Raw genomic sequence first — 26,293 nt, forward strand, 5'->3', positions numbered from 1 at the left:
AAAATAAACACAAAAGACAGTAATGTAGGAAAATCAGCAAAAAGACATACAATGAAAACTAAAAAATATTGCTGAAAGAAATTAAATAAATGGAAAGATCCCACATTCATGGATTAAAAGACTTAATATTATTAAGATGTCAATACTTTTGAAAGTGACCTACAGACTCAATGCAATCCCTATCAAATCATGGAAATACAAATTAAAATCATGATTAAGGCCACTATATATCCATAAGATTAGCAAAAATTTTAAAATATAACAATACCAAATTGATAGTGATGGGAAGGTAAACTGGTGTAACCATTCTGGTAAAAAGGATAACATTAACCTGTAAAATTCAAGTATACTCTATGACCCTGGGAAGCCCTAGTGGTTCAGCAGTAAAGAATCTGGCTGCTAATGCAGGAGACACAGGTTGAATCCCTGGGTCAGAAACATCCCCTGGAGAAGGAAATGGCAACTCACTCCAGTATTCCTGCCTGGGAAATTCCGCGGACTGAGGAGCCTGGCAAGCTACAGTCCATGGGGTCACAAATAGTCAGACATGACTTAGTGACTAAACAACAACAAACGACCCAGAAATTCCATTCTAACTATACACTTTAGAAATATTAAAGTTTATGTATATCAAATAATAAATGTTCAAAGCAAAATTATTTGCAACTGCCAAAAATGGAAATACCCAAGAGTCCATCAGTAATAGAATGAGTAAATAATTATAGATGCATACAGTTGAGTAAAACACAGCAGTAAGACCTAATGATGGAGAACCATGGCTATACACAGATGGATAATCATACACATGATGTTAAAAAAAGAAAGAAAAGGAAGTCACCAAAGGCTACCTGCAGCATAATTCTGTGTATCTGAATTAACTGTTGGAAAAGTAAATTATATTCTATAGAGATATATACCAGCTGGAAAAAAAATTAAGCTAAGTGGTCAAAACCAAGTTAGTCAAGCAAAGGGTATTTTGCCTCTGGGGACCAAAGGTGAAGCTCAATTACAAAGCCCAGACTCCTATTTACTCCCAAGAACTGGGGATGGGGAAATCAGTATTCCAGTTCAACTTTCACCACTGATTAATCTTATGTCTTAAATAATTAATTGGTCAATTTGTTCACTTTTTTTTTTTTAATTTGTTCATTCTTTAAAGAAAAAGGTGGACAAGCAAAAGAAAAAAGACTATAACCTCGAGTGTAACGTTACATGGAACGGCACTGTTCAAAAAGGAATGACCCACAAATGTTACCACAGCACAAGTGGAGGAATCTACAATGTTACCCTGCATGCTACTGCCATACTATAAACAAACAAGTCAAGGGCAAAATCCTTCTTGCCAAGAGAATTAATGTATACATCGAGCAAAAAGCAGCCCTTAAGAGCCAAGACAGTTTCCCCAACATGTGAATAAAAATGATCAGGGGAAAAAAAGGAAGCCAAACAGAAAGGTACTCAAGTTCATCTGAAATGCTACCAAAGAAGCACACTTTGTGAGAACCAATGGAAAGGAGCCTGAGCTGCTGGAAGTCATTCCCTAGGAATTTGTGGTATAATAATAGTAATAATTAAAAGACCCCTGGATTGTTAAAAAAAAAAAAAACCTAATAATTGGGTGATAGATGAAAATACTCTTTTCTATAACCGCTTACCTTCCACAAGCAATCTGAGTGACAATGCTTCCCATAAGTTCAAAAACTTTCCTTGGGTTTATTTCATGACTGGTAGAGTTATGACCCAACTGACCATACCCTCCGGCTCCAAAAGTAAACACTCCGCCTTCCTAAAAAGAAGACAAAATCCTTTGTGATTAGAAAGCCTGATAAAAGAAAATAATCTTCAGGAAAATAAGTTTCATTAAACCAATACTATTTTTTGCACTGCCTTTTACTATCTTTATATTCTTGTCAAATCACAGAAAATGTCATAAAATCTAAAAATGGTATCACTTTCAGTTTCCAAAGTAGCTCTGCAAAGAAAAAAAAAGTATGTATAAACACAGCACACAAATATACCTACTCTTAGCATAGTGTTACTAAACTATAGACAATCTTTAAAATATTTATCATAAAATACATAACTGGATTAAAGGTAATATTTTTTTAAAATTCATGATGACAGTTTAACAAAAGCACGGTTAGTATTTTTTCAGTTCAATTGCTTTTCTTCATAGTTGCAGCTATGTAAACAAATTTAAGCTATTAAATGAAAGTGGAATGAGAGTATTTATACAGACTGCTATGTCAGGAAATTGATTTTTCTGTTTAAAAACTTTTTATCATGGGGAATTTCAACAAAGACACAAAAGTAAAGACAAATATATATATATATATAATTTATTTATTTATTTATTTATCTACGTACAAATATATATATTTATCTACATACAAATTACCATATAACGGTCACTTTCAACTGGTAAAACTTAGACAACCCTGGTTCATTGATGCCCTTGCCACCCGCTTTGGGAGGGTATTTCAAAGCAGAAAACTGTACCAAAGGTACTTTAAACTAGTAAACTGTGGTCCATAAGTCATTTCACCTATAAATGTGTATGTATTCTCAATGGAACATACCTCTAACAGATAAAAATATATAACACAATACCACTATACACAAAAAAATATTAATTTCCTTTTTTGGACAGAAATAGCATGGGGTCACAAAGAGTCAGACACGACTGAGTGACTGAAGTTTTGTTTCTCAGGTTTTTTCATCTTACTGACATTACTGATTTGACATAAGATTGTGAATATTTAAAATATACAACATGACATATATATACTCTGTGGAATTATTACTACAGTCAAATTAATTAACACATCTATTACCTCACATACTTTTTGGAGGGAAGGAAAAAGCTCAGATCTACTATCAGCAAATTTTAAGTACAGAATACTGTATTGTTAATAGTCACTATGTTGTACATTAGATCCTCAGAATGTAAAAACCTTGCAACAGGAAGTTTGTACCCTTTGACCACATATCCCCAGTTTCCTCATGCCCTACACCCTGGGAACTACCATTCTACTCAATGTTTCTGTGAATTTGACTTTCTATTCCTAATTGCCTCCCCTTTCACTTTTTTTTAACAATTCCATGTATAAGTGATACCATTTAGTACTTGTCCTTGCCTGGCTTATTTCACTTAGCATAATGCCTCCAGGTTCACTTATGCAGTTACAAATGAAAGCATTTCCCCTTCTTATGACTGAATAATATTCCAGTATATGTATGTATGCCCACGCACACATGTACACATCACATTTCCTTTATCCACTCATTTGTCAGTGGACACTTTGGTTGTTTAAGTATTTTGGTTATTGTGAACAATGCTTCAGTAAAAACGAGCACAGTTATCTCGTTGGGATCCTGTTTTCATGTCCTTCAGAAATACATCCAAAAGTGGGATCGCTGGATCTTACAGTGGTTCTATTTTTAATATTTTGAGGAATCTTCATACTGTTTTCTGTAATGTCTGCACCAAGTTGCATTTCCAACAGCAGAGTATAGGGTTCCCCTTTCTCCATAAACCTGTTGTTTTTGTTTTTTAATTATAGTGATCATAACAGATATGAGTTTGTGGTCTTGATTTGCATTTCCTGAAGATTTTGATGTTGATACTGAGCACCTTTTTCATGATCTTTTGATCATTTGTGTATCTCCTTCAGAAAATGTCTATTCAAGCCCTTTGCCCATTTTTAAATTAGACTATTTTTCAGTCATGAATTATTTGAGTCCCTTATGTATTTTAGATATTAACCCCTAACCAGATATATGATTTACAAATATCTTCTCTCATTCCACAGGATGACTTTTCATTTTGTTGACTGTTTCCTTTGCTGTGCAGAAGCTTTTAGTTTATTTTTGCTTTTGTTATCTGTGTGCTTTTGGCGTCACATCCAAGAAATAACTACCAAGACTCATGCCAAGAAACTTTCTCCCCAGGTTTTCTCCTAGGAGTTTTACAGTTTCAGGCCTTACATTTAAGTCTTTATTCCATTTTGAGCTACATTTTGTAAGTGGTATGAATTAGGGATCCAGCATTTGCATATGGATGTTCAGATTTCCCAGTATCATTTATTAATGATGATGTATGCTTTCAGCATCTTGTTAATGATTTGCTGCATTTATTTCTGACTATCTAGGACTGCAAGATCCAACCAGTCCATCCTACAGGAGATCAGTCCTCGGTGTTCATTGGAAGGACTGATGCTAAAGCTGAAACTCTAATACTTTGGCCACCTCATGCGAAGAGTTGACTCATTGGAAAAGACCCTGATACTGGGAGGGATTGGGGGCAGGAGGAGAAGGGGATGGCAGAGGATGAGACGGCTGGATGGCATCACTGACTCGATGGACATGAGTTTGAGTGAACTCTGGGAGTTGGTGATGGACAGGGAGGCCTGGCGTGCTGCGATTCATGGGGTCGCAAAGAGTCGGACACGACTGAGCAACTGAACTGAATTGATTCTGTTTCATTGGTATTAATATATGTGCTTGCTTTTACACCACTATCATGCAGTTTTGGTTACCATAGCTTTGTAATATAGCTTCAAATCAGGAACCACGATGCCTCTACTTCACTGCTCTTTCTCAAGATTGCTTTGGCTATTCTGGGTCTTTCATGGTTCTGTATGAATTTTAAGATTGTTCCATTTCTGTGAAAACTGCCGCTCGAATTTGAAATGGATTACATTGTAGATCACTTTGAGTAGTACAGACATTTTAACAATATTTGTTCTTCAAATCCAAGAACACGAGAAATCTTTCCATTTATTTCTGTCTTCTTCAATTTCTTTCATTGATGTCATATAGTTATCAGTGTACAGGTCTTTCCTCTGTTTGGTCTACCTTTATTCCTAAGCATTACATTGTTTTTAATGCTACTGTAACTGGGGCTGCTGCTTCTCTCTTTTTAGTTCGTTAGTGTATAAAAACACAACCCACTTTAAATGTTAATTTGTATCTTGCAATGTCACTAAATTCATTTATTGGTTCTAACAAGATGTTTCAAGGAGTCTTTAGGGTTTTCTCTTTATAGTATCAAGTCATCTGCAGAGACAATTTTACTTTTTCCTTGCTAACTTGAATGTCTTTAATGTTTCTCATGACTAATTGCTATGGCTAGGACTTCAAGTACTTTTTTTTTTGGCCATGCAGCATGCGGGATCTTAGTTCCCCAACCAGAGATGGAACCCATATCCTCCCACAGAGGAAGCATGGAGTTCCAACCACTAGACTCCCATGGAACTCCCCTTCCAATTCTATCTTAAAGAGCAGTAGTGAAAGTGGGCATCCTGTTTTGTCCCTGATCCCCAAGGAAAAACTTTTAAATTTTCACTTTTCAAACTTTTCACCATTAATTATTATATCAGTGGTAGATTTGGCCTTTATAATGTTGAGGCATGTTCCCTCCATACTCCCTTTGTATAGTCTTTATCATTAAAGGATGCTGAACTCTGTCAAATGCTTTTCCTACATCTACTGAGATGATCATATAATTTTTATCCTTCATTCTATTAATGTGGTGTATAACACTGACTTCCGAATGATAAACCATCCTTGCATCTCAGGGATAAATCCCACTTGATCACTGGATATATAATCATCTGAATGTGCTACTGAATTTAGTTTGCTAGTATTGAGTAGTTCTGCATCTACATTCATCAAGGATGTTGGCTTGTAACTTTCTTTCCTTGCAGTGACTTTGTGTGGCTTTGATATCAGGATGATGCTGGACTTTTAAAGTAAGTTTGAAAGTGTTCCCTCCTCTTCTATTTTTCATAGGAGTTTGAGATGGACTGGTATTAATTATTTTTCAAATAATAGAATTCACTAGTAAAGATATCTGATCCTGGGCTTTTCATTCTTGGGAGACTTTTGATTATAATCTCCTTACTCTTTAGAGGCATATTCTGATTTTGTTTCCTTTGGTAAACAGTTTTGATTCAGTTTTGGTAGTTTGTATGTTCCCAATATGTACTCATTTCATCTAGGTTACCTGATAAATTTGTTAATATATAATTATTGATAGTAGTATCTTATGAATCTTTGTATCTTGGCATGTCAATAATCATATGTCTGACTGTTAACATTAAAAATAAGTGGGACAGTACGTTTCAGCCTTATCTAGTCCCATTAAGCTTAATGCTGATCTTTGTCTAGATTCAACACTTGATTAAGGAGTATAAAATGAGTATTAAAAAATATTTCTTCTAAATTAGTTGAAATTTTTCTATAGAAAACTTAACTCATCAGCTATTAAGCCGTCATGAAATACAATAAAAATGCTTTTCTCATTTACTAATTTTTAGAAAAATGAGTTGTTCCAGCAACTTCCAAGGATAAGCAATGAAGTTTGTTTTGTATTGATTTGGGTAAAAAGAGGATCATTATGAAGTCATAGATTTCTTATAATTGGTATATTTCCACTTATTAAAGATATTTCCTTTTTTTGACCACTGAATACACTTCTTCAAGTTGTCCTTCTGCCATGATCTTAGTAGTCTCTGCTTTTTTGTAACACAAAATACCCAAGGCTATTTTCATACTTTTTTGGTTCCAGATATGAGATCAAACTCTTTTCTAAGAAGCCTTGGTTCTTTTTAGTACAGAATCTACAACAATCAAAGAATATTCATTGCTTCTAGATTGCACATATTTACTTATATCTCAGATCTTTCAGTGGTCATAGCAAACCAACAAATTTATTTTAGAAGGAGAAAAGTAAGAATTCACACTGATACTTTTGAGTCAAAGCAAAGATTACTTTTAATTTGATTGCTACCATTTTATATGTCTTTTCTCTTAAGCTGAAAATCATGGTTTCTAATGACAATAAAATAAATACTTATTTGCTTTATCCTATTCTATATGCAGTATAGTGAAAATAACTACTAATTTTCCTAATAACAATAAGACAACAGAATGCAGTTTAAGAGGCTCTTTGTGAATTCGATTTATCTTTAGGCTATTTCCCACTAGTGATGCACAACAAAATACTATACTTTAAAATGACCTAAAAGAAATCTTCTGCAGTTGTACCACTAGTAATTTTGTAGAACTGTTTTAATATACAAATGTAAGTTAGCTTTTTAATTATGTATAAGAGTTTCTAGGTTTCAAAGTCAAAACATAAGGCAAGGCTCATATGGTCTACCTATTCTTTTCAAATATAAATAACATGTATCTTCTTTTTCCTTAATGGTAATATATCCTGAAAATCATTCTACAACAAAATAGAGATCTTCCTCATTCTGTTTTACAGGGCATGACACTACACGCAGTGGAATTACCACAGTTTATTCAATTAGGCTGTTACTGTTAGGTATTTGGATTTCTTCTATTCTTTTGTTATTAAAATATTACCACAGCAAACGGCCTTGTGTATACATAATTTTGTATCTTTGGAATAGATTCTTAAAATTGCTAAGGGACAGATAAGTCAAAAGGTACATGTACATGTAATCTGCATAGTGAATTTATAAAAGAACTTGAAAAAAATTGACATCTTTATGGTAGTGTCTTCATATCCATTAACATGCATGTCTATTTATTCTGTTTTTAAATTTTGGAAGGTTTTTTTAATTTTTCCTATTTGTTTTGCACAAGGAAACTGCTTTGTAAAGTAATCCTAATCTACACTGCTTTGTAAAATAATCCTAATCTATCTTCAAGAAGTTCTAAACTGCTTTGTAAAGTAATCCTAATCTATCTTCAATAAGTTCTAAACTGCTTTATAAAGTAATCCTAATCTATCTTCAAGAAGTTCTAAACTGCTTTGTAAAGTAATCCTAATCTATCTTCAAGAAGTTCTTGCAGAAAAGCAAAAGGCACTGATACACAACTATATTTTAACTTTCAACAAGGAAAACTAAAAAAATCTTACTTTTGAAATAGTTAAAACTATCTAATTTTGCTGAAAATAATATATACCAAAAATTCCAGTGATAAGTTTTGAGAGAAAAATACAGAAGATTAATAGAATTCACATTAAAAAAAAACTCAACAGATATAAAGACTTAGAAATCTTGGGAAAATAAGAAGAGAGCTTATCTGAAAGGATGAATTTGAAAAGCATTAACATATGAATATTTCTACCACAAAGTTAATCCTCAAGAATAATATTATACAAAATATTTACTATTATGTTCAACACAGCTTATTTCTTCTAAGTATCAATGACAGAAGAGAATCACTAAAATTTATAACTTGCCAACAGTGATTACATCTGTAATTTGAACTTTTTTTTAAATCAATAAAATATGGTAATAAGATTAGCAGAGATAATAAAACTTCCTTATTCCAAAGCAAGTACAATAAAATTTTTCTAAAAATTAACTTTTGTAATTGGTCATTATAATATTTTTTTTTAAGTATCTTTAGTACACTGTATTTGATAAGGACTGAGAATAATTCTTATTTTGAAATATCCAGTGGGGGGGGCCGGGTAGTAAATGTGTAGAATTTTTACAAATCTGATGAGAAGTAACTTTTTCTTGACAATTTTATCTACTATGCAGGATAAAGAAAGATAAAAATGCAAAAATATTAATCTCTAATTCAGTCAATGATAATTTGCTAGTTCCTTTATGTTAACATAATAAATAACACTACTGGTAAAGGTTAGCCTATTTTCATTTTACTTCTAATTGCTAGAGAATTATACAGTACTGATACTGAACTGGTACATATTCAAGGAAGTGAGAGGTCAGAGTTAAAACCATTAGCAAGACGGTGATGAAAGCTCATTATAACTTCTTGCATAATACTGATTCTTGGCCTAGGGATAATAGAGGAATTCAGTCTCCTCTGTTACTTGTTATACTTATAAGCCACATAGAAGCTAAATTAAAATTGGGCAGAGTTATGCAATATAAGTAAGATTGATACACAAAGCACAGTAAGCCTGACACACTAAAAAGAAATTATTTCATTCACAATATTATTCAAGCAGTATTTAATATTAAGTTGTAAAACTCAACAATATATATCATCACCACACAAACAGCAGATCACAATTCACATTTCGTAACATAAAACAGTTGAAATATAAGATAAACTGTTTTTGAGAACAGATGATAACCTAAGTCCCTTTTTCAAGATAAATTATTTTTTAGACATCAGTAACTCTCAAGGTTTCAATACACAAAGCATTAAAATATTCACTAATTACAAAAATAACTACATAAATATTAATAAAAAGGTTTTACAAGAGTACAATACCTTGGTTAGTGCAGCAGTATGATCTTCTCCACAACAAATATAAACTATTTTCTGAGTTCTTAGTGACTTTAGTAAATTAGGAACATACCTATCTGAAAATTTCAATAAGAGAACAGTTAACGAATGTATTAACGAACAGTATTTTTAAAATTAAAACTCTTCTACAATGTGTTTCTCTACAGCTTTCCCAATGGTGGAAGACAGTGATAATTAAACCATTTTAACAATTCAATAATTCTGTAGTAAAAGGCTAAGTTGGGTTGCCAAGCCTTTCTATTCCTACTACAGTGATAAAAGAAAGGTCTAAAAAGGGGAATTTAAATTCTAATCTGCCTCAATGCCAATCTACACTCAGGAATCAAGGAATTTCAAAGCTTTTTGACTGCTTCTAATACACATACATCATTCTTTATATCTACCTCATGATAATTAAGCTCATAGCATCCTACTTTGAAACCTAAAACTATACTTTCTGATGTTTTATAACAGGAAACATATAATAAATACCATAAATTGACACAGTTTTCTTATGCAGAACAAAATACTTTTAAATTCTAAGAGTATTATGTTATCATTTCCAGTTGTTATAGATCAACAACTCACTTTTGTCTAACTCATTATAATTATGTTGAACTTTATTAAATCAGTCTTTGTATTTCAAATATTGGCATTAAACCTAATGCAGCTATGAAAAATCAGTTCCCAAGATCCTAATTTTAAGTAGTTATAATTTTTTAAAATTCAAAAAGTTTATTTGTAAGACATTAGCATCACCATTAACAGATTAATTAAATGACTCAGATATAAATATTTCTTTGAAATACTCAAATAGATGAATACTTTGTTTTACTTTTCAGGATAATTTTACAACTTTTTTCAACTGATGGTAGCTGATAATGTGGTTACCCATCTGAAGAAATGTTTTTCTAAATTTTCTTTTAGTCATCATTCAACAATGAAGATTTTTGTCCAGATATACTTTCTCCATTTTATTTTAGAATAAAATACTATTTTTGGCCTTCCCACAATCTCCTAAAAATATTATAAGGTGGAATTTTTAAACTAATCTCTCCATCCCCACTTCAATCCCAAGGAAGATTTGTGTATACTTCTCTCTGACACTAAGAATCACTAATTCATCTCAAAAAAATCATCTCTTTTTAAAAGTGTATCTATAAAAATTGCAAACCTACCATTTTCATCATTAAGACCTAGTTGACCAAATTTGTTGCGTCCCCATCCAAAGATAGCTCCAGAAAGGGTGAGTACAAAACTATGGGCTCCTCCAGCCGCAATTTGCATGAAAGGGATTCCAAGTAAAGACTTAATCAGCTGTGGTGAAGCTTGCTTTTTACAGTCAATGCCTAAACCCAATTGGCCATATTTATTCTGTCCCCAACAGAAGACTTCACTTGCTGTAAAACAAAAATCATAAATTACTATTTTTCTCACACACAAAAAAATTCCATTTGAAAATCATCAGTTATTTTGGGACATTCTTCCTTACACTGGATGAAAATACATATTCCTCCTTACAATTATTTCTTATACGATACTATCTAGAACAATCCATATTAGTAGAGTTTTACTTTGACTCACTTTACTAATGAATAGGGTAAGTCACACAACTGAGGGTAATCTCATTTCCTGATGTTCCTTTAGAGATTTAGTTCAACTTACTTTACTAATGAATGGGGTAAGTCACATAACTGAGGGTGATCTCATTTCCTGATGTTCCTAAGAAAGTACCACCTTTTTAATATTCCTCAGGTCTCATTTTTATTATATGATTTCTTCCAAGAGGGACTCATTTAAGCTCAAGGCTTCAGTTATCAATTACATGCTAAACACCTTCAAAATTTATCACTACCCTACATCTCTCCTCTGAGCAATAAATCCATGTATCCAATAGATTATCTGACAGCTATACTTCGATATTTGAAAGGTACTTCCAGTTCAGCATGCCCTAAACTCAATTCACAATCCCCTTCCTACCTCCCATACCTGGATCTCTTCCTAATGTTCCTCATTTTCAGTAAATAACCATCTTAACTGATTCAGCAGCACAAGTCATAAACATAAGGAGTCATCCTTCATATTCCCCTCTTCTTTTACCTTACATACAGGTTTTTATTAATTAATCACCTATCAATCAAGTCATATACTGTTTTCTTTCTAAAGAAAAATATGGCTAATAGATCCACACCTACCCATTTCAACAGGTTCTTTATAATAGTTCTCAGTTCAGTTCAGTTGCTCAGTTGTCTCCGACTCTTTGCAACCCCATCAATCGCAGCACACCAGGCCTCCCTGTCCATCACCAACTCCCGGAGTCTGCCCAAACCCACATCCATTGAGTCAATGATGCCATCCAGCCATCTCATCCTCTGTCGTCCCCTTCTCCTCCTGCCCTCAATCTTTCCCAGCACCAGGGTCTTTTCAAATGAGTCAGCTCTTCGCATCAGGTGGCCAAAGTACTGGAGTTTTAGCTTCAACATCAGTCCTTCCAATGAACACCCAGGACTGATCTCCTTTAGGATGGACTGGTTGGATCTCCTCACAGTCCAAGGGACTCTCAAGAGTCTTCTCCAACTCCACAGTTCAAAAGTATCAATTCTTCAGCACTCAGCTTTCTTTATACTCCAACTCTCAAATCCATACATGACCACAGGAAAAACCATAGCCTTGACTAGATGGACCTTTGTTGGCAAAGTAATGTCTCTGCTTTTGAATATGCTGTCTAGGTTAGTCATAACTTTCCTTGCAAGGAGTAAGCATCTTTGAATTTCATGGCTGTAATCACCATCTGCAATGATTTTGGAGCCCAAAAAATAAAGTCTGACACTGTTTCCACTGTTTCCCCATCTATTTCCCATGAAGTGATGGGACCGGATGCCATGATCTTCGTTTTCTGAATGCTGAGCTTTAAGCCAACTTTTTCACTCTCCTCTTTCACTTTCATCAAGAGGTTTTTTAGTTCCTCTTCACTTTCTGCCACAAGGGTGGTGTCATCTGCATATCTGAGGCTATTGATATTTCTCCCGGCAATCTTGATTCCAGCTGGTGCTTCCTCCAGCCCAGCGTTTCTCATGATGTACTCTGCATATAAGTTAAATAAGCAGGGTGACAATATACAGCCTTGACATACTCCTTTTCCTATTTGGAACTAGTCTGTTGTTCCATGTCCAGTTTTAACTATTGCTTCCTGACCTGCATACAAGTTTCTCAAGAGGCAGGTCAGGTGGTCTGGTATTCCCATCTCTTTCAGAATTTTCCACAGTTTATTGTGATCCACATAGTCAAAGGCTTTGGCATAGTCAATAAAGCAGAAATAGATGTTTTTCTGGAACTCTCTTGCTTTTTCCATGATCCAGCGGATGTTGGCAATTTGATCTCTGGTTCCTCTGCCTTTTCTAAAACCAGCTTGAACATCAGGAAGTTCACGGTTCACATATTGCTGAAGCCTGGCTTGGAGAATTTTGAGCATTACTTTACTAGCATGTGAGATGACTGAAATTGTGCGGTAGTTTGAGCATTCTTTGGCATCGCCTTTCTTAGGGATTGGAATGAAAACTGATCTTTTCCAGTCCTGTGGCCACTGCTGAGTTTTCTAAATTTGCTGGCATACTGAGTGAAGCACTTGCACAGTGTCATCTTTCAGGATTTGAAACAGCTCAACTGGAATTCCATCACCTCCACTAGCTTTGTTCATAGTGATGCTTCCTAAGGCCCACTTGACTTCACATTCCAGGATGTCTGGCTCTAGGTGAGTGATCACACCATCGTGATTATCTGGGTTGTGAACATCTTTTTTGTACAATTCTTCTGTGTATTCTTGTCACTTCTTCTTAATATCTTCTGCTTCTGTTGCTGCTGCTGCTGCTGCTAAGTTGCTTCAGTCGTGTCTGACTCTGTGCGACCCCATAGACGGCATCTCACCAGGCTCTCCCGTCCCTGGGATTCTCCAGGCAATAACACTGGAGTGGGTTGCCATTTCCTTCTCCAATGCATGAAAGTGAAAAGTGAAAGTGAAGTCGCTCAGTCGTGTCCGATCCTTAGCAACCCAATGGATTGCAGCCTACCAGGCTCCTCGGTCCATGGGATTTTCCAGGCAAGAGTACTGGAGTGGGTGCCATTGCGTTCTCCATTTGCTTCTGTTAGGTCCTTATCATTTCTGTCCTTTATTGTGCCCATCTTTCCATGAAATGTTCCCTTCGTATCTCTAATTTTCTTTAAGAGATCTCTAGTTCTCTCTATTTAACCACATTTGCTCACCCATTGCTACATTTTTTTTTTACAACTCTAAACATCTTTTACTTATTTTTATAAAATAAATGGCACTAATAATTGACATACTAATAAGTGATTTTTAAAAATTCATACCATAATAGTACATACTTACTAAGTTTCTCTCCAAACTAGATCACCAGTTCCTCTTCCAAAAGACAAGCACTCTTACCAACTGCTGATATGCACTTGCAGAAATACTCTATGGACATTAACTAGCAGACATTTGTATATACAGAGATATAAAAATGTAGATCTGATATATGGTAGACACCATAATAGTGGTCTGGATAAGTTTCAAATTAATTATTCCATAAATTTATATGTTCATGTGTTTATTTCATAATGAAACTCAAATGAGCTGATTTTTTTTAAAAAAACATAGATCTGAAATGTTGCTCACCTGAGAAAAATTTGTCAGTGCCTTCTCACAACTCTTGGGATAAATATTTTTAACAAGGCTTATAAGGTTCTACAAAATCTACCTATGTTTCTGAGCTCATTTCACACCAATCTCTTCCCTCACTTACTATACTTTGGCCATACTCACCTTCCTTCATATTTTCCAAAGCCAGTTTCTTACACACTTTTTGTCTCACACACTCTGCCTAAACCTTCCCCTCACTCTTGTCTAATTTACTTCTATTCTCTCTTCCTTAATCTCCAAAATTAAGTTCAATCCCCGTATTACGGGATCTAAGTATCCCAAACCTTTTTCTTTACAGTCTTCTTTTGTACTATATGACTATACTGTTATCTGTATGACTGAACCATAAGGGCTACGCTAGTCCCTAAGGGTGACTCAATGGTAAAGAATTCACCTGCCAAATGCAGGAGACAAGGCTTTGATCCCTGGGTCAGGAAGATTCCCTGGAGAAGGAAATGACTACCCATTCCAGTTTTCTTGCCTGGGAAACCCATGGCTAGAGGAGCTTGGTGGGCTACAGTTCACAGGGTCACAAAACAGTTGGATACAACTCAGCAACTAAACAACCACCATAAAGGCTAGTACTATACTGCTTACCACTGTGCCTATTTCATACTGAGTGATCTGCTCCCCACCCCAAAAATTTGTTTTTCACTAAATGAATAAGACACTGCTAAAACATGAAGCTGAATAAGGCAAAAGAATACTTGTCAAGATAGAAAAACTGTCCTCATCAGTAAAGCCTTTGGGTTTAAATTTATCTTGAATTTATCTACCAAAGTACCAAAAGAGAAGTTGACAGGTAACATCAAAAAATACAGGGATGCCAGCCCGACCCCTCATTTTATTTCTTAGATGGAATAAACCCAAATCCCTTAACACGGCACATAGGGCCCTTTGTAACAGATTTGTTTTTACTTCAACCACTATTTAAGTATGAAAATGTCTCCCATGCTCTGAAAATACCCACGTAAAATTATACGCTGATACACAAATACACAAAATACTTTCCTTCTATGCTCTCACTAGTACTATTATTACTTTAGCCAATCCTTAACATTTCCCCCTAGCTGCTTCTCAACAGGTCTCCAATTCTGAATTATATTCATCTTTCAAGACTTGTAGCAAATATGACTGTTACCAATTCTATTGTCAAACTACACTTTTTCCCTTATTCCCACAGTATTTTACTTTTACCTTGACCAAAAATAGTATATATTTTTTCTGCCTCAATTATAATATTTGTACATCTGCCTCTTCTATTAGATCACATGGTCCCTAAAACTGTCTCTTAATTTATTGGTATTTCCCTATAGTTCTAGTCTACTGTTTCATTCGCAGTAGGCCTCACAAGGCATTTAATAAATTTAAACTAATAATAATAAAGCCACTGAAACTTACTTTTATAAATGATGTAACAACAAATACATGGGGCTTCCCTGGTGCATGTGTGCTGGCTCAGTGGTAAAGAATCTGCCTGCCAACAGAGGAGACATGGGTTCGATCCCTGATCTGGGAAGATTCCACATGCCCCAGAGCAACTAAGCCTGTGTGCCACAACTACTAAGCTGTGCTTTAGAGCCTGGGAGCCACAATTAATGAGCTCACAGGCTGCAACCACTGAAGCCCTTGCCCTAGAGCCTGCACTCTGCAATAAGAGAAGCCACACCACAATGAGAAGCCTGCGCACCACACCTAGAGAGTAGAAAGCCTGTGCAGAGAAACAAAGTCCCAGCAAAGACAAAAATAAATAAACAAAATTTTAAAACTATAAAAAAATAAATATATATGGCAGGTTCTCTACGAACTCATAATCGTTAGCAAGCATAGGGAGAAGTCAAAAGAAATAAGTGAAGGTACCAGGATGCTTAGATGACTTTCTGTTTCTAGTCATAAAAAGTTTATCTGTGAGATCAAATGAAATTGGGCAAGTATAAACTACCCCAGCTATGAAGGAATAATGTTCAGCAAGCTAAAGAACAATCAGATGCAAAAAATCAATGTCATGTCTATATTCTTGCAAAAAATGATTTGAGAATGACACCATTCAGAATAACAAAAAACATCAAATATCTATGGGAAAATCTAACAAAATGTATGTAAGATCTCTCCACAGAAAAGAACAAAATATTCCTGAGACAAATTAAAAGGAGATTAAAATGAATGGGAACATACCACCAGTTGCTGCTGCTAAGTCACCTCAGTCGTGTCTGACTCTGTGCGACCCCATAGACGGCAGCCCACCAGGCTCCCCCGTCCCTGGGATTCTCCAGGCAAGAACACTGGAGTGGGCTGCCATTTCCTTCTCCAATGCATGAAAGTGAAAAGTGAAACTGAAGTCGCTCAGGCGTGTCTGACTCTTAGCGACCCCGTGGACTGCAGCCTACCAGGCTCCTGCATCCATGGGATTTTCCAGGCAAGAGTACTGGAGTGGGTTGCCATTGCCTTCTCTGATATCACCAGTTGAAGAACTGAAAAACTCAGTATTACAAAGATTTTCCTCAATTCGATTTAGAGACAATGTGCAATCCCAAACAAAATCCCAATAGTTTAATAAGTGTCTATGAAAACTGCCAAACTAATTCTAAAATGTATACAGAAATGAAAAGGATAAAGAAGAACCGGGGCGATGTTTAATAAGGATGAAGTTGAAGGAATTTCGTCTTTAAATAAGAAAGCTGAAAAGGCAAAAGAAAATAGAAGCAATGCTTACCTTTAGAAAGTGCAAGTGAATGATAGTAACCACAAGCAACCTGTACTATCTGGATATCCGACAAACTTTTAATATTTCTAGAAAAGAAGAAGAGATCAGGATTAGTTAATTCCGTTTAATAAATGAATCCTGAATGCTATTTATTGACCACCTACTATGTGCAAAGAGTTTCCTTACCAGCAGTTCCTTACTAGTGTGACCTAGCAGTTTATGCTTTTTTTACACAAGCCCAATTTATAAAAAATTTACACTAAAATCAGTAAACAAAATCTAAGTATGAAAAATTATGAGGTGTGATGAGAAAACACTTTGAAAGGACAATATTTAAGCACAGTAATCTATGCTCATACTTCAGTGCTTTCGTATGTTTTTATTATCAAAATTTGAAAAAACTTTAACTTAAAATATGAAACTTGGTAATATATTTCTAAGACAAATGTACATGATCTAATTTGTCAAAAATTGGTGTATCTGGCCCAGTTTAGTAAATGCTCTCCTCCATCAGGTTCCTTAAGAACCAGTAGGGATTCCTATCATGTGATGCTTCCAATTCACAAATTATGAAACCTATTCCTTTTGGACTATCTTTCTTCTCCTTTGCATCTAAATCAATGATATTAAATGTATTTAATTCTTTACTACAGAAACTTAATTCATATCTATGATCACTGATGTGTGAGGTCATATTTCTGCCATCTCATGTTTCTGCCTTACATTTTTTTAGCTTCTTTTCCCGCCAATTTCTGATTTTTCCTTAACTGCAATGTAACTCTAAAGGCTGTGTTAAAACATAAAAATCAAGTAACTCTGTGCATGAATCATCCCAGGTTTTATGTAGTTCACCTTCACCTGGTCATTCTGTTTTTCCTGAATTAACATTTTCAAGAAAAAAAGGGGGTGGGAAAATACAGTATGTTTCTTATTTCCCTTTACCTGATACTGCCACCTGACCTGATTCTGCCATATGAGAGTCCGGAGCAAGTTCTGACCAGAGTGTCGATACCCATGATTTTCGGGAGGCAGCTTCAGCAAACCAAATTTTGAGCGGGAAAAAGGAGAGTTACTCTAATTCCATATTGTTGTATTAAAAATAATTTATTTAGTGGATTTATGTTCTTAACTACAAAACTTGAGAGTTGTACTGCTACCATTTAGCAGAATCCAACAAGTTAACAGGGTCCAACATATTTTCAGATTTTCAAATATAGCAAAAGGCTATATATACACTGGCAAAGCAAAACCAGGAATAAAAAAATACATGGATATTTACAACTGTGAAGTTATTAAACATTTACTGTTATTGCTTATGCATATTACGTACATCATACATTGAATAGTGAACGGTATTAAATGGTTTTAAAAAAAAAACTGTTCCTGGCATCAAGCCCAATTTGCAAGACTAAGTAAAATCTTTTCAAATTCTACATTCTAACAGCACGCTGTTTTCTCCTTCACAGCATTTATCTCTATAAAATACTGGAATACTTAGTCATTTAATTATTACTAGTATACTCTGCTAAACAATAAGCTCTGTATATTATCTTATACCCATGGAATCCCAAGCACCTACCACAGTGCCTGGCAAAATGTATGAGGAAACAAAAAGTATGTCAAGTGTCCATTGTTTGAGGATAAGTGAATCTGTAACTTCTTTGAGGCTTTAATATTAAACTATTCATAAAGTTTGCCCCCAAAACTTCTAAATTTACACAGCAATTTACACTCAAGTGATTCTCATTACCAAAATATTATCATGCAGCTTAGAATATAGGATGAATTTTTTAGTTGTGTCTGCTTGAGAGAAGTGAAGATGTTCTTCTGTGGAATTACTGTTTCAAAGGAAAGAAATCTCTGCTTTTGTCTCTATGGAGATGTAATACACTGAAGATGGGGGAGTGGAGGTGGGAAAGAGAAGAGGGTTTGCTTTTTATTTTTTTTAGCTTTTGGGAATTTAAAAAAGAAACAAAAATACTGTTTTATATATATATGAATAGTAAAGCAATTTTACCATGGTGCATTTTTCCTGAAGAGACAAATCAGAAAATTCTTAATGAAACAAAGTTTTATAGAATTCATCAAATATAATCCTCAATGAGTAAAAAAGATAATGTAAATGTTTTTCAGTTTTCAATTTTTAAAAGGATTCAAATCAATAGGAAAGTCAAAAGAAAAGAAATTTTGTAAATAAAAATATATTTACACATGTATATGAAGATTCCTAATTAATAAGAACTATGAAAAGAAAATCAAAATTTCGGATGTCTAGGGTAAATATTTTATAAATACTTTTAAATTTAACTCCCTAAAGTTTAGAGTTCTTGTCAAACATTTTTAAATGGCCACATCGCTAAAATTATTCATTGTAAAGGAATTATTTCTTCACTGAATTTTGAAAGACGTTTGAAATTTTAAGAAAACAGTGCATAAACCTGGAAATAAGATTCATACACCCCTCCCTTGAGAAGCCTTGAAGTCAAAACATAAATTGTTGAATACGTGTACTGTTGTATTGTTACATTTTTCCAACTTAATGTACAGTGGCAATACGGCAGAAACCAGGCACTTCCAATTTGTCTGAAAAGGTAAAATTCTTTAAAAACCATTAACAAGAAACAGTGATAAGTTTGAATATAATCAAGAATTTAGTATGAAATCAAGAATTTGAGGAACTAAAGCATTAAATATTTTGCCAATTTGAAAATCATCAAGGTGTATACACTAAATAAATAAAACTTTTTGTATGCCAAATGTACCTCAAGAAAGTGGTTTTAAAAATAAATTTCCCAGTAAAACATAATCAACAATTTTCTATTTCCCAATTAAGCCACAACTTTCTTATTCATCTGAGAAAAGTTTATAGCTGATTTTGAAAAATTTAGGCTAACAACTGATCTAGCCCCTACCATTAAATGTTCTTTAATTTTCATTTTAATCTGAAATACTCTGTACTTTCATATGCTAATATTAGGCAGAAATTGTAAGATACTTTTTGGCCATGCCATGCAGCTTGCAGGATCTTAGCTCCCCTACCAGAGATCTAACATGGCCTACAGGTGAAAGCAGAGTCCTAACCACTGGACAGCCCGGGAACGCTCTGCAATATGCTTTCAAAACTGAGTTAAATCAAGAAAATCTATTCATATGTCTGAGTTTCCTCCTATCATATGTTTTATTCAAAACGTATGTGAAAGTTACAAAGCTGGCTGACATTTCTAAGCACCTAGAAAAAGGTTTGGATCTAAAAAATGATTTGGTGTTAAGACTTAAAAACAAAAAAATCACTAATGGTCTTTCATAAAAACATACTCCTACTGTACTGAAATACTAAATTTCCCTTTAAAATATGAAGTACCAGTAAAAATTTATATGTATGTATACATATGTGTGTGTCACAACAGATCCAAATCAGATTAGCCCAATGAAAAACTGAGAAAGTTCAACAGGAAAGATGCCCTTATACACAGTTTAAAACTAGTAAGACGTTCAGTAAATACATAAACAGAGACGTTTAAATCAAAGGACTCAATTAAGATCTCTTACAGGTCCCCATTCAGGTTCATAAAAGAGCAAAGTTACAAATAACAGGATTATTGGGCAACCTTCAAATAAACTGTCACATAATAAAATTTTCTCATCTTTCTCTCTTTACTAAGCATCTATGGATTACTGTCTCTTAGACCAGAACTGAACAGAAAAAAAAAAAAAAAAGGAAAATTCAGTGGAGTGAAAAATATTGGAAACTAGACAGCCTTGTTGTGAATCATGGTTTTGAAAATAAGGACTTAGAAAACCTAATATCTAACTCTCTTTTCATACTAAAAACACCAAGTTCTTAAAAATCTTAAATAAAAAATCCCATTCTACAATAATTACTTACGGAAGGAAATAAAGGCAGTAGAGAATGTGACAAATGTGAGATCACTCTGTTCCTATGAATGCTTTGCATTTTGTAGCCAGCAGCCATTTGGCTGCAAATTAACATTTTCTAAAAGAAATCAAAATTGAAATGACTAAAAAAATTCAATTTACTTAGCTTAAGGAAAAAACTCTCTCTCCCAACAGCACCATCATTAAAGAGGCACTAAAAGCATAACGGGAAATGTGTTTGCTATTTAATTGTTATTACAGAAGAAACAAAAGGAAGAAATTTGTTTGGGGAGTTTTGCAGAATTTGATTACAGGTTAAAGAAAACACATTAATGAGACATATCCCAAAGTCTCAACAGACAGCTCATTACTAGAACAAATATAAAGCATCAAACTAAAGATGAAAAAAATATTTTAATATGCTAAAACAAAACAAATATTTCAAATGTATACTTTTTAAGTTTTTTAACAGACATACACACACATATATACATATATATACATTTGATAAAAAAAATATGGGCTTGCTGAAGGAACTAGCTACCATCCCTATTTAAAAAAAAAAAAAATCATTTCTAATGATAAGAGCTCTGTTCTGTTTTTTTTTGTTTGTTTTGTGGTTGTTTTTGGTTTTTTATACCAGGTAACTTAAGGGATCTTAGTTCCCTGACCAGGGATTGAACCTGTGCCCTTAGCAATGAAAGCATGGAGTCCTCACTGGACTGCCAGACAATTCCCTCCTGTTCTGAAATGTATTATTTCCTGTGCTCCAATTTCTTATCCTAGTAGTTATCTATTTCTTAAGCCAGGGCAAACATTAATAATGTTAAATTAAAAACAAAATAGTGCACTGGGACGACCCAGAGGGATGGTATGGGGAGGGAGGAGGGAGGAGGGTTCAGGATAAAAAAAAAACAAACAAAATATCTAAATGTGTATATTATAAAAATGCTACTTGGAATAAATCTAAAATGAGTATAATATCTTGGTTCCCTAGAGTTCTCTTTTACTCCTGTAACTATTACCAGGAGAAAAAACATAAAGAGTTTAAGGAGACAAGAATTTGTATAATTTTAAACACTAAGGATGAGTTAGTGTATTAATTATGTACCCAAAAGAACTGGATATTTTTCTTTAAACCTTTATGTTCAGGATTACAGTTTTTAATATTAAAGCAATGGTGATGCCCTATATAATTCTGTAAAACTACAATATTGATGAAGCACTGCTTATTTTTAAACTCGGAAATAATTCTATGATGAATCAGTGGTTAGCATAAATTAAATTGTGGTCAGTGCTATGTAAAAATGTAGAAAGTGAATTATTCTTTTTACTCTAAGCATGTGGGACTTCAACATTCAATAAAAACAATAAAGACAAAAAAAAAAACAAGAGAAAAAAACAATCAACCAATATTTAATGGTTTAGTCTTAATCCACTTAAAAATTTCAGTGAGAGAAAATTTATAATAAAGTGTGCATTCTCTACCCTTTATCTTTGCAAACATACATAATCTGGGAGAAATATGAAATATACAAAAAACAGTATTCAATCCAAACTAAAGGCAAGCACCTACCCAATAAATGCCTTTAGAGCTTAAAGGGGAGAAGTAATTGTATGTCAGCTCTTAAAAGCCCAGTAGTAAGCAGAATGATTTAGATAACAAATTTATTATAAAAGATTGTTAAAGACCCCTTTGTCGGTCACCTTTGTTACCTGGGTACTCTGATACATTCCTCTGATCCTAGCAGGCCAAGTTGTCCATCAGAATCGAGACCCCAAGCATACACCTGGCCCTTGTCATTTAGTGCTAATGTATGAGCTTCTCCACATGAAACAGCTACAATATTTTGGGCATCCAGGGCAACAACCTGCTCTACAGAAATCAGAAACAGAGACATTACATTCTAGTTTTAAACCTCCAGTAAGAATAAAACTACAGTCTTCATCTTGTACAAAAAAGCTAAGGAAATGCTGAAATACAGACTGTAATTTAGTTATTCTACAAAACCTAACAAATACATTCCACACAAAACTCTCACTGTAGTAAATACAGATATATGTCACAGGGCATAATCAACTCAGATTATTAAGTAACTTAAATATTTGGGAGAAGAAATTAAAGGTGTATAAAAATTTTCTCGGGAATTGGTCTTCACTCAAAACCATTACCAATAAAAGGAGTACAGCTGAAAAGGAATCATTTGAATAAATTGGCTGTTTTTTAACAATAAAATCATAACCAACATATGTATTACCATATGGGATACTACTATGAAGTGATTCTGAAACAAATGAAATAATCTGAATTAGCAATTTCTAATAGGAAACAAATTCTTTACAGATCTCATAAATAAAGTATCTACTAGATATGCTGAGGAGAGAACTGAAAGGCAATGTGACTATAACAAACAGATTTCAGTTTATGAGCTGCTATTTTAATGTGAAAGATATAAAAACTCCACATGTGGTTAAAATATGTTCAAGTTTTAAATCAGAAATTAATTTAAAATATTGGCCCTCTTAAGACTGTCAATAGCCATTGACAAACCAGTAAAGAAAATGAAATTGCTTCCTTAGTCTCTTTAAGATGTGCATTATAGGTTTTTTACTAGTATACAAGTTTTTTTAAAGACATCATTAAAAATTAACCTCTTAAAAAAATTAACCTTTTTTAGCCTAATAATAAAGCTATGTCTTCTACAAACTCAAAGTGTCTTTTTGCAGAGCTGCTAAAACTGAACCAATAAGAGCTTCCTCAGAAACATAATTTTAGCTCAGTGTACAAATACAGCTGTTCAATAATAAGAGATTACATCACAGAGGTTTGAATCCCTAAGTAACAGAGAAATTCAAATTGCATCTGCATTACTTATTCTGCATTTTGGGGTGGGAAGTCAGCCCTTAGAGAGCCTTAAGAATTTGTATAACTCTAATGATATGTCTTTTTAAGTACTTACCTTACAATACTATGAATTCATAATTCATGAAGTTGATAAATAGTACATGGAAATTCACTATATTAATCTCTCACTTTTTTGTGTATATTTTATATATATACAAGTTTTTATAAAATTATATTGCAGAAACATACGAAAACAAAACATAACATATATAACATACTGCCCCTTCTCCCAAAAACACAAAAGGACTTAAAAGTATGTTATTTATTTACATCAAAACACTCCCATAAATCTTAATTATGAAGAAAGAAGTAAAATGCAAAAGATCTATTAATCTTTCACAGAGGACCCCGAAATGAATCAATGTCTCTCCAGAACAATCCTCAAAGGAGATGGAATAAAGAGCAAAAAATGAGAGGATGATAAGAAGGATGAGTAAGACTGGTTGGTTCAACAATATAGGAAGGGCACTTAAATTTGTTATCAATTGCTATAAAATCAAAGACACCAAAAATCCAAGAAACAAAGAAGACACAATCATTCATGCCAAATATTAATATTTACTGTATACTTCTTGTGCTCTAAGTACTAGAGAAAGATAAATAAAACAGAGTTCTAGTCCTCAAGGAGTTTACAGTCTATAGAAAAACAAGTGGGGTAAGGATCTTATTAAAGGCAAAGCTAAAGATATACAAAAGGCACCAGGGGAACATGAAATACTTTTAAAAGATACTAGGAAGAATTTTGGAAGACACTGACACTAAGTTAAGTATGTGAGGAAAGAGAAAGAGATGCCACGTATCTGTTAAAGAAAATTCAAATTACTTCTTCAAATATAGCAAAACAAACTAAAAGCAAACTGAAACAACTGATTTAAAAAAAAAAAGAGGGAAAACGTAGTTGATATGTCGAATAAAAACATAACCTCCCTAATATTTAAAGACTAAACAGGAGGAGGGGGGAGCAGAAGCTCAGTGAAAAAATGGGCAAAAGATATGAACTGACTGTCCACACAGAAAGAACAGAAACAGCTCTTAATCCTATGAAAAGATGTCAAATTCATTGATGAGAGAAATGAAAATTCAAACTAAGCTGAGAAGTTAACAATACACTAACTTGGAAAATTCATAAAGCCATAAACTGTATAATTTGTATACTTCTCTATCTGATTACAAAAGTTTACATTTATCAAAAGAATGAGAAGACAAGCCACTGACTGGAGAAATTATCTGCAAAAGACACACCTATAAAAGACTGACAACCCTTCCCCCAAAATAGATCTATATATTAAATGTTCTTAGAACTCATCAATAAGAAAACCACCCAATTAAAAAATAGTGCAAATGACCTGAAATAACACCACACCAAGAAGACATAAACATGGCAAGTAATTACCTACCAACAGAGAATTGCAAATTTAAATGAGCTACCATTATCAGCCTATTAAAATGGTCAAAACCCAAAACACTGACAATACCAAATGCTGGTGAGGATATAGAGCAACAGTAGCTCTCATTCACTGATGATGGACATGCAAATGGTACAGATACTCTGGAAAACCGTTTGGCAGTTTCTCACAAAACAAACCATACCATTACATGATCCAGCAATTGTGCTCTTTCACATTTACCCAAAGGAGCTTAAAATTTATGTCCACACAAAACCCTGCACATGGATGTTTATAGCATCTTTATTCTTTCCAAAACTTGGAAGTAACCAAAATGTCCTTCAGTAAGTGAATGAATAAACTGTGGTATATCCAGACAGTGGAATATTTTTCAGTGCTAAAGAAATGAGTTATCAAGCCATAAAAACACATGGAGACGTAAATGCATATTACTAAGTGAAAGAAGCCAATCTGAAAAGGCTACAAAATGTATGCTCCTACCATATGACATTTTGGAAAAGGTAAACTCTGGAGACAGTAAGAACATTACTGGCTGCTTGGGTTTAAAGGGAGGAAGGGACGAACAGGTAAAGCAGAGGGCATTTTTAGGGTACTGAAACTATTCTGTATGGTACTATTACTATTCTGTACAATACTAAGTGAGCTTCCCTGGTGGTTTAGATGGTAAAGAATCCGGCTGCAATGCAGGAGACCCAGGTTCAATCCCTGGGTCAGGAAGATCCCCTGGAAGAGGGCATGGCAACCCACTCCAGTATTCTTGCCTAGAGAATTCCATGGACAGAGGAGCCTGGCGGGCTCATTTCATTATACAGTCGTCAAACCCATCAAATGTACAACACAGACAATGTTACAGTAAACTATGAGTGTGGATGATATGATGTGTCAATGTAGTACACTAATGGTTAAGAAACGTACCCCTGTGGTACAGGCTGTGGATACTGTGTGTGTGTTAGGGGGGGCGGGGGGGGAAGGGTTGTATATGTATAGTATAGAGTACCTGGGAACTCTCTGGACTTACTGCTCAGTTTTGCTGTGAACTTAAAACTGCTCTTACAAAGTAATTTTTTTTTAAAAAGCTTATTTATAAAAACACACATTCACCAAGACAACATTTTTCATCTCATAAAATTCAAAAGTCAGATAACAATCTGTTGGGGGGAAATGCACTCTTGTATATTCATAGTGGAAGTACAAAATAGAACCACCTTTATTAAAAAAAAAAAGTGTCAAAACCTAACAAAACATACACAATTACCTTTTGGTTCCAGATCTAGTCCATTCTGAAGGAGATCAGCCCTGGGATTTCTTTGGAAGGAATGATGCTAAAGCTGAAACTCCAGTACTTTGGCCACCTCATGCGAAGAGTTGACTCATTGGAAAAGACTCTGATGCTGGGAGGGATTGGGGGCAGGAGGAGAAGGGGACGACAGAGGATGAGATGGCTGGATGGCATCACT

The 26,293-nt window shown here is 34.2% G+C and overlaps 1 protein-coding gene across 7 annotated transcripts in view; it reads right to left on the bottom strand.

The window, feature by feature from the left end:
* The window catches only part of HERC4 (HECT and RLD domain containing E3 ubiquitin protein ligase 4), a 127,493-nt gene that overhangs the window by 73,132 nt on the left and 28,068 nt on the right, over positions 1-26,293 (bottom strand). For 6 of the 7 annotated variants that reach the window (XM_005226412.4, XM_010820591.4, NM_001076894.3 and 3 more), the window contains 5 exons: positions 22,242-22,401; positions 16,659-16,735; positions 10,425-10,646; positions 9,232-9,323; positions 1,656-1,786 (listed from right to left, as the gene is read on the bottom strand). In XM_005226412.4, coding sequence (XP_005226469.1) covers positions 1,656-1,786; positions 9,232-9,323; positions 10,425-10,646; positions 16,659-16,735; positions 22,242-22,401 — 682 coding nt within the window. Of the gene's footprint in view, positions 1-1,655; positions 1,787-9,231; positions 9,324-10,424; positions 10,647-16,658; positions 16,736-17,609; positions 18,684-22,241; positions 22,402-26,293 lie in introns of those variants that run through there. The other variant, XM_059882544.1, reaches the window with a different exon arrangement.

The sequence above is a fragment of the Bos taurus genome, chromosome 28 (genome assembly GCF_002263795.3).
Source record: "Bos taurus isolate L1 Dominette 01449 registration number 42190680 breed Hereford chromosome 28, ARS-UCD2.0, whole genome shotgun sequence".
NCBI classification, from domain to species: Eukaryota; Metazoa; Chordata; class Mammalia; order Artiodactyla; family Bovidae; genus Bos; species Bos taurus.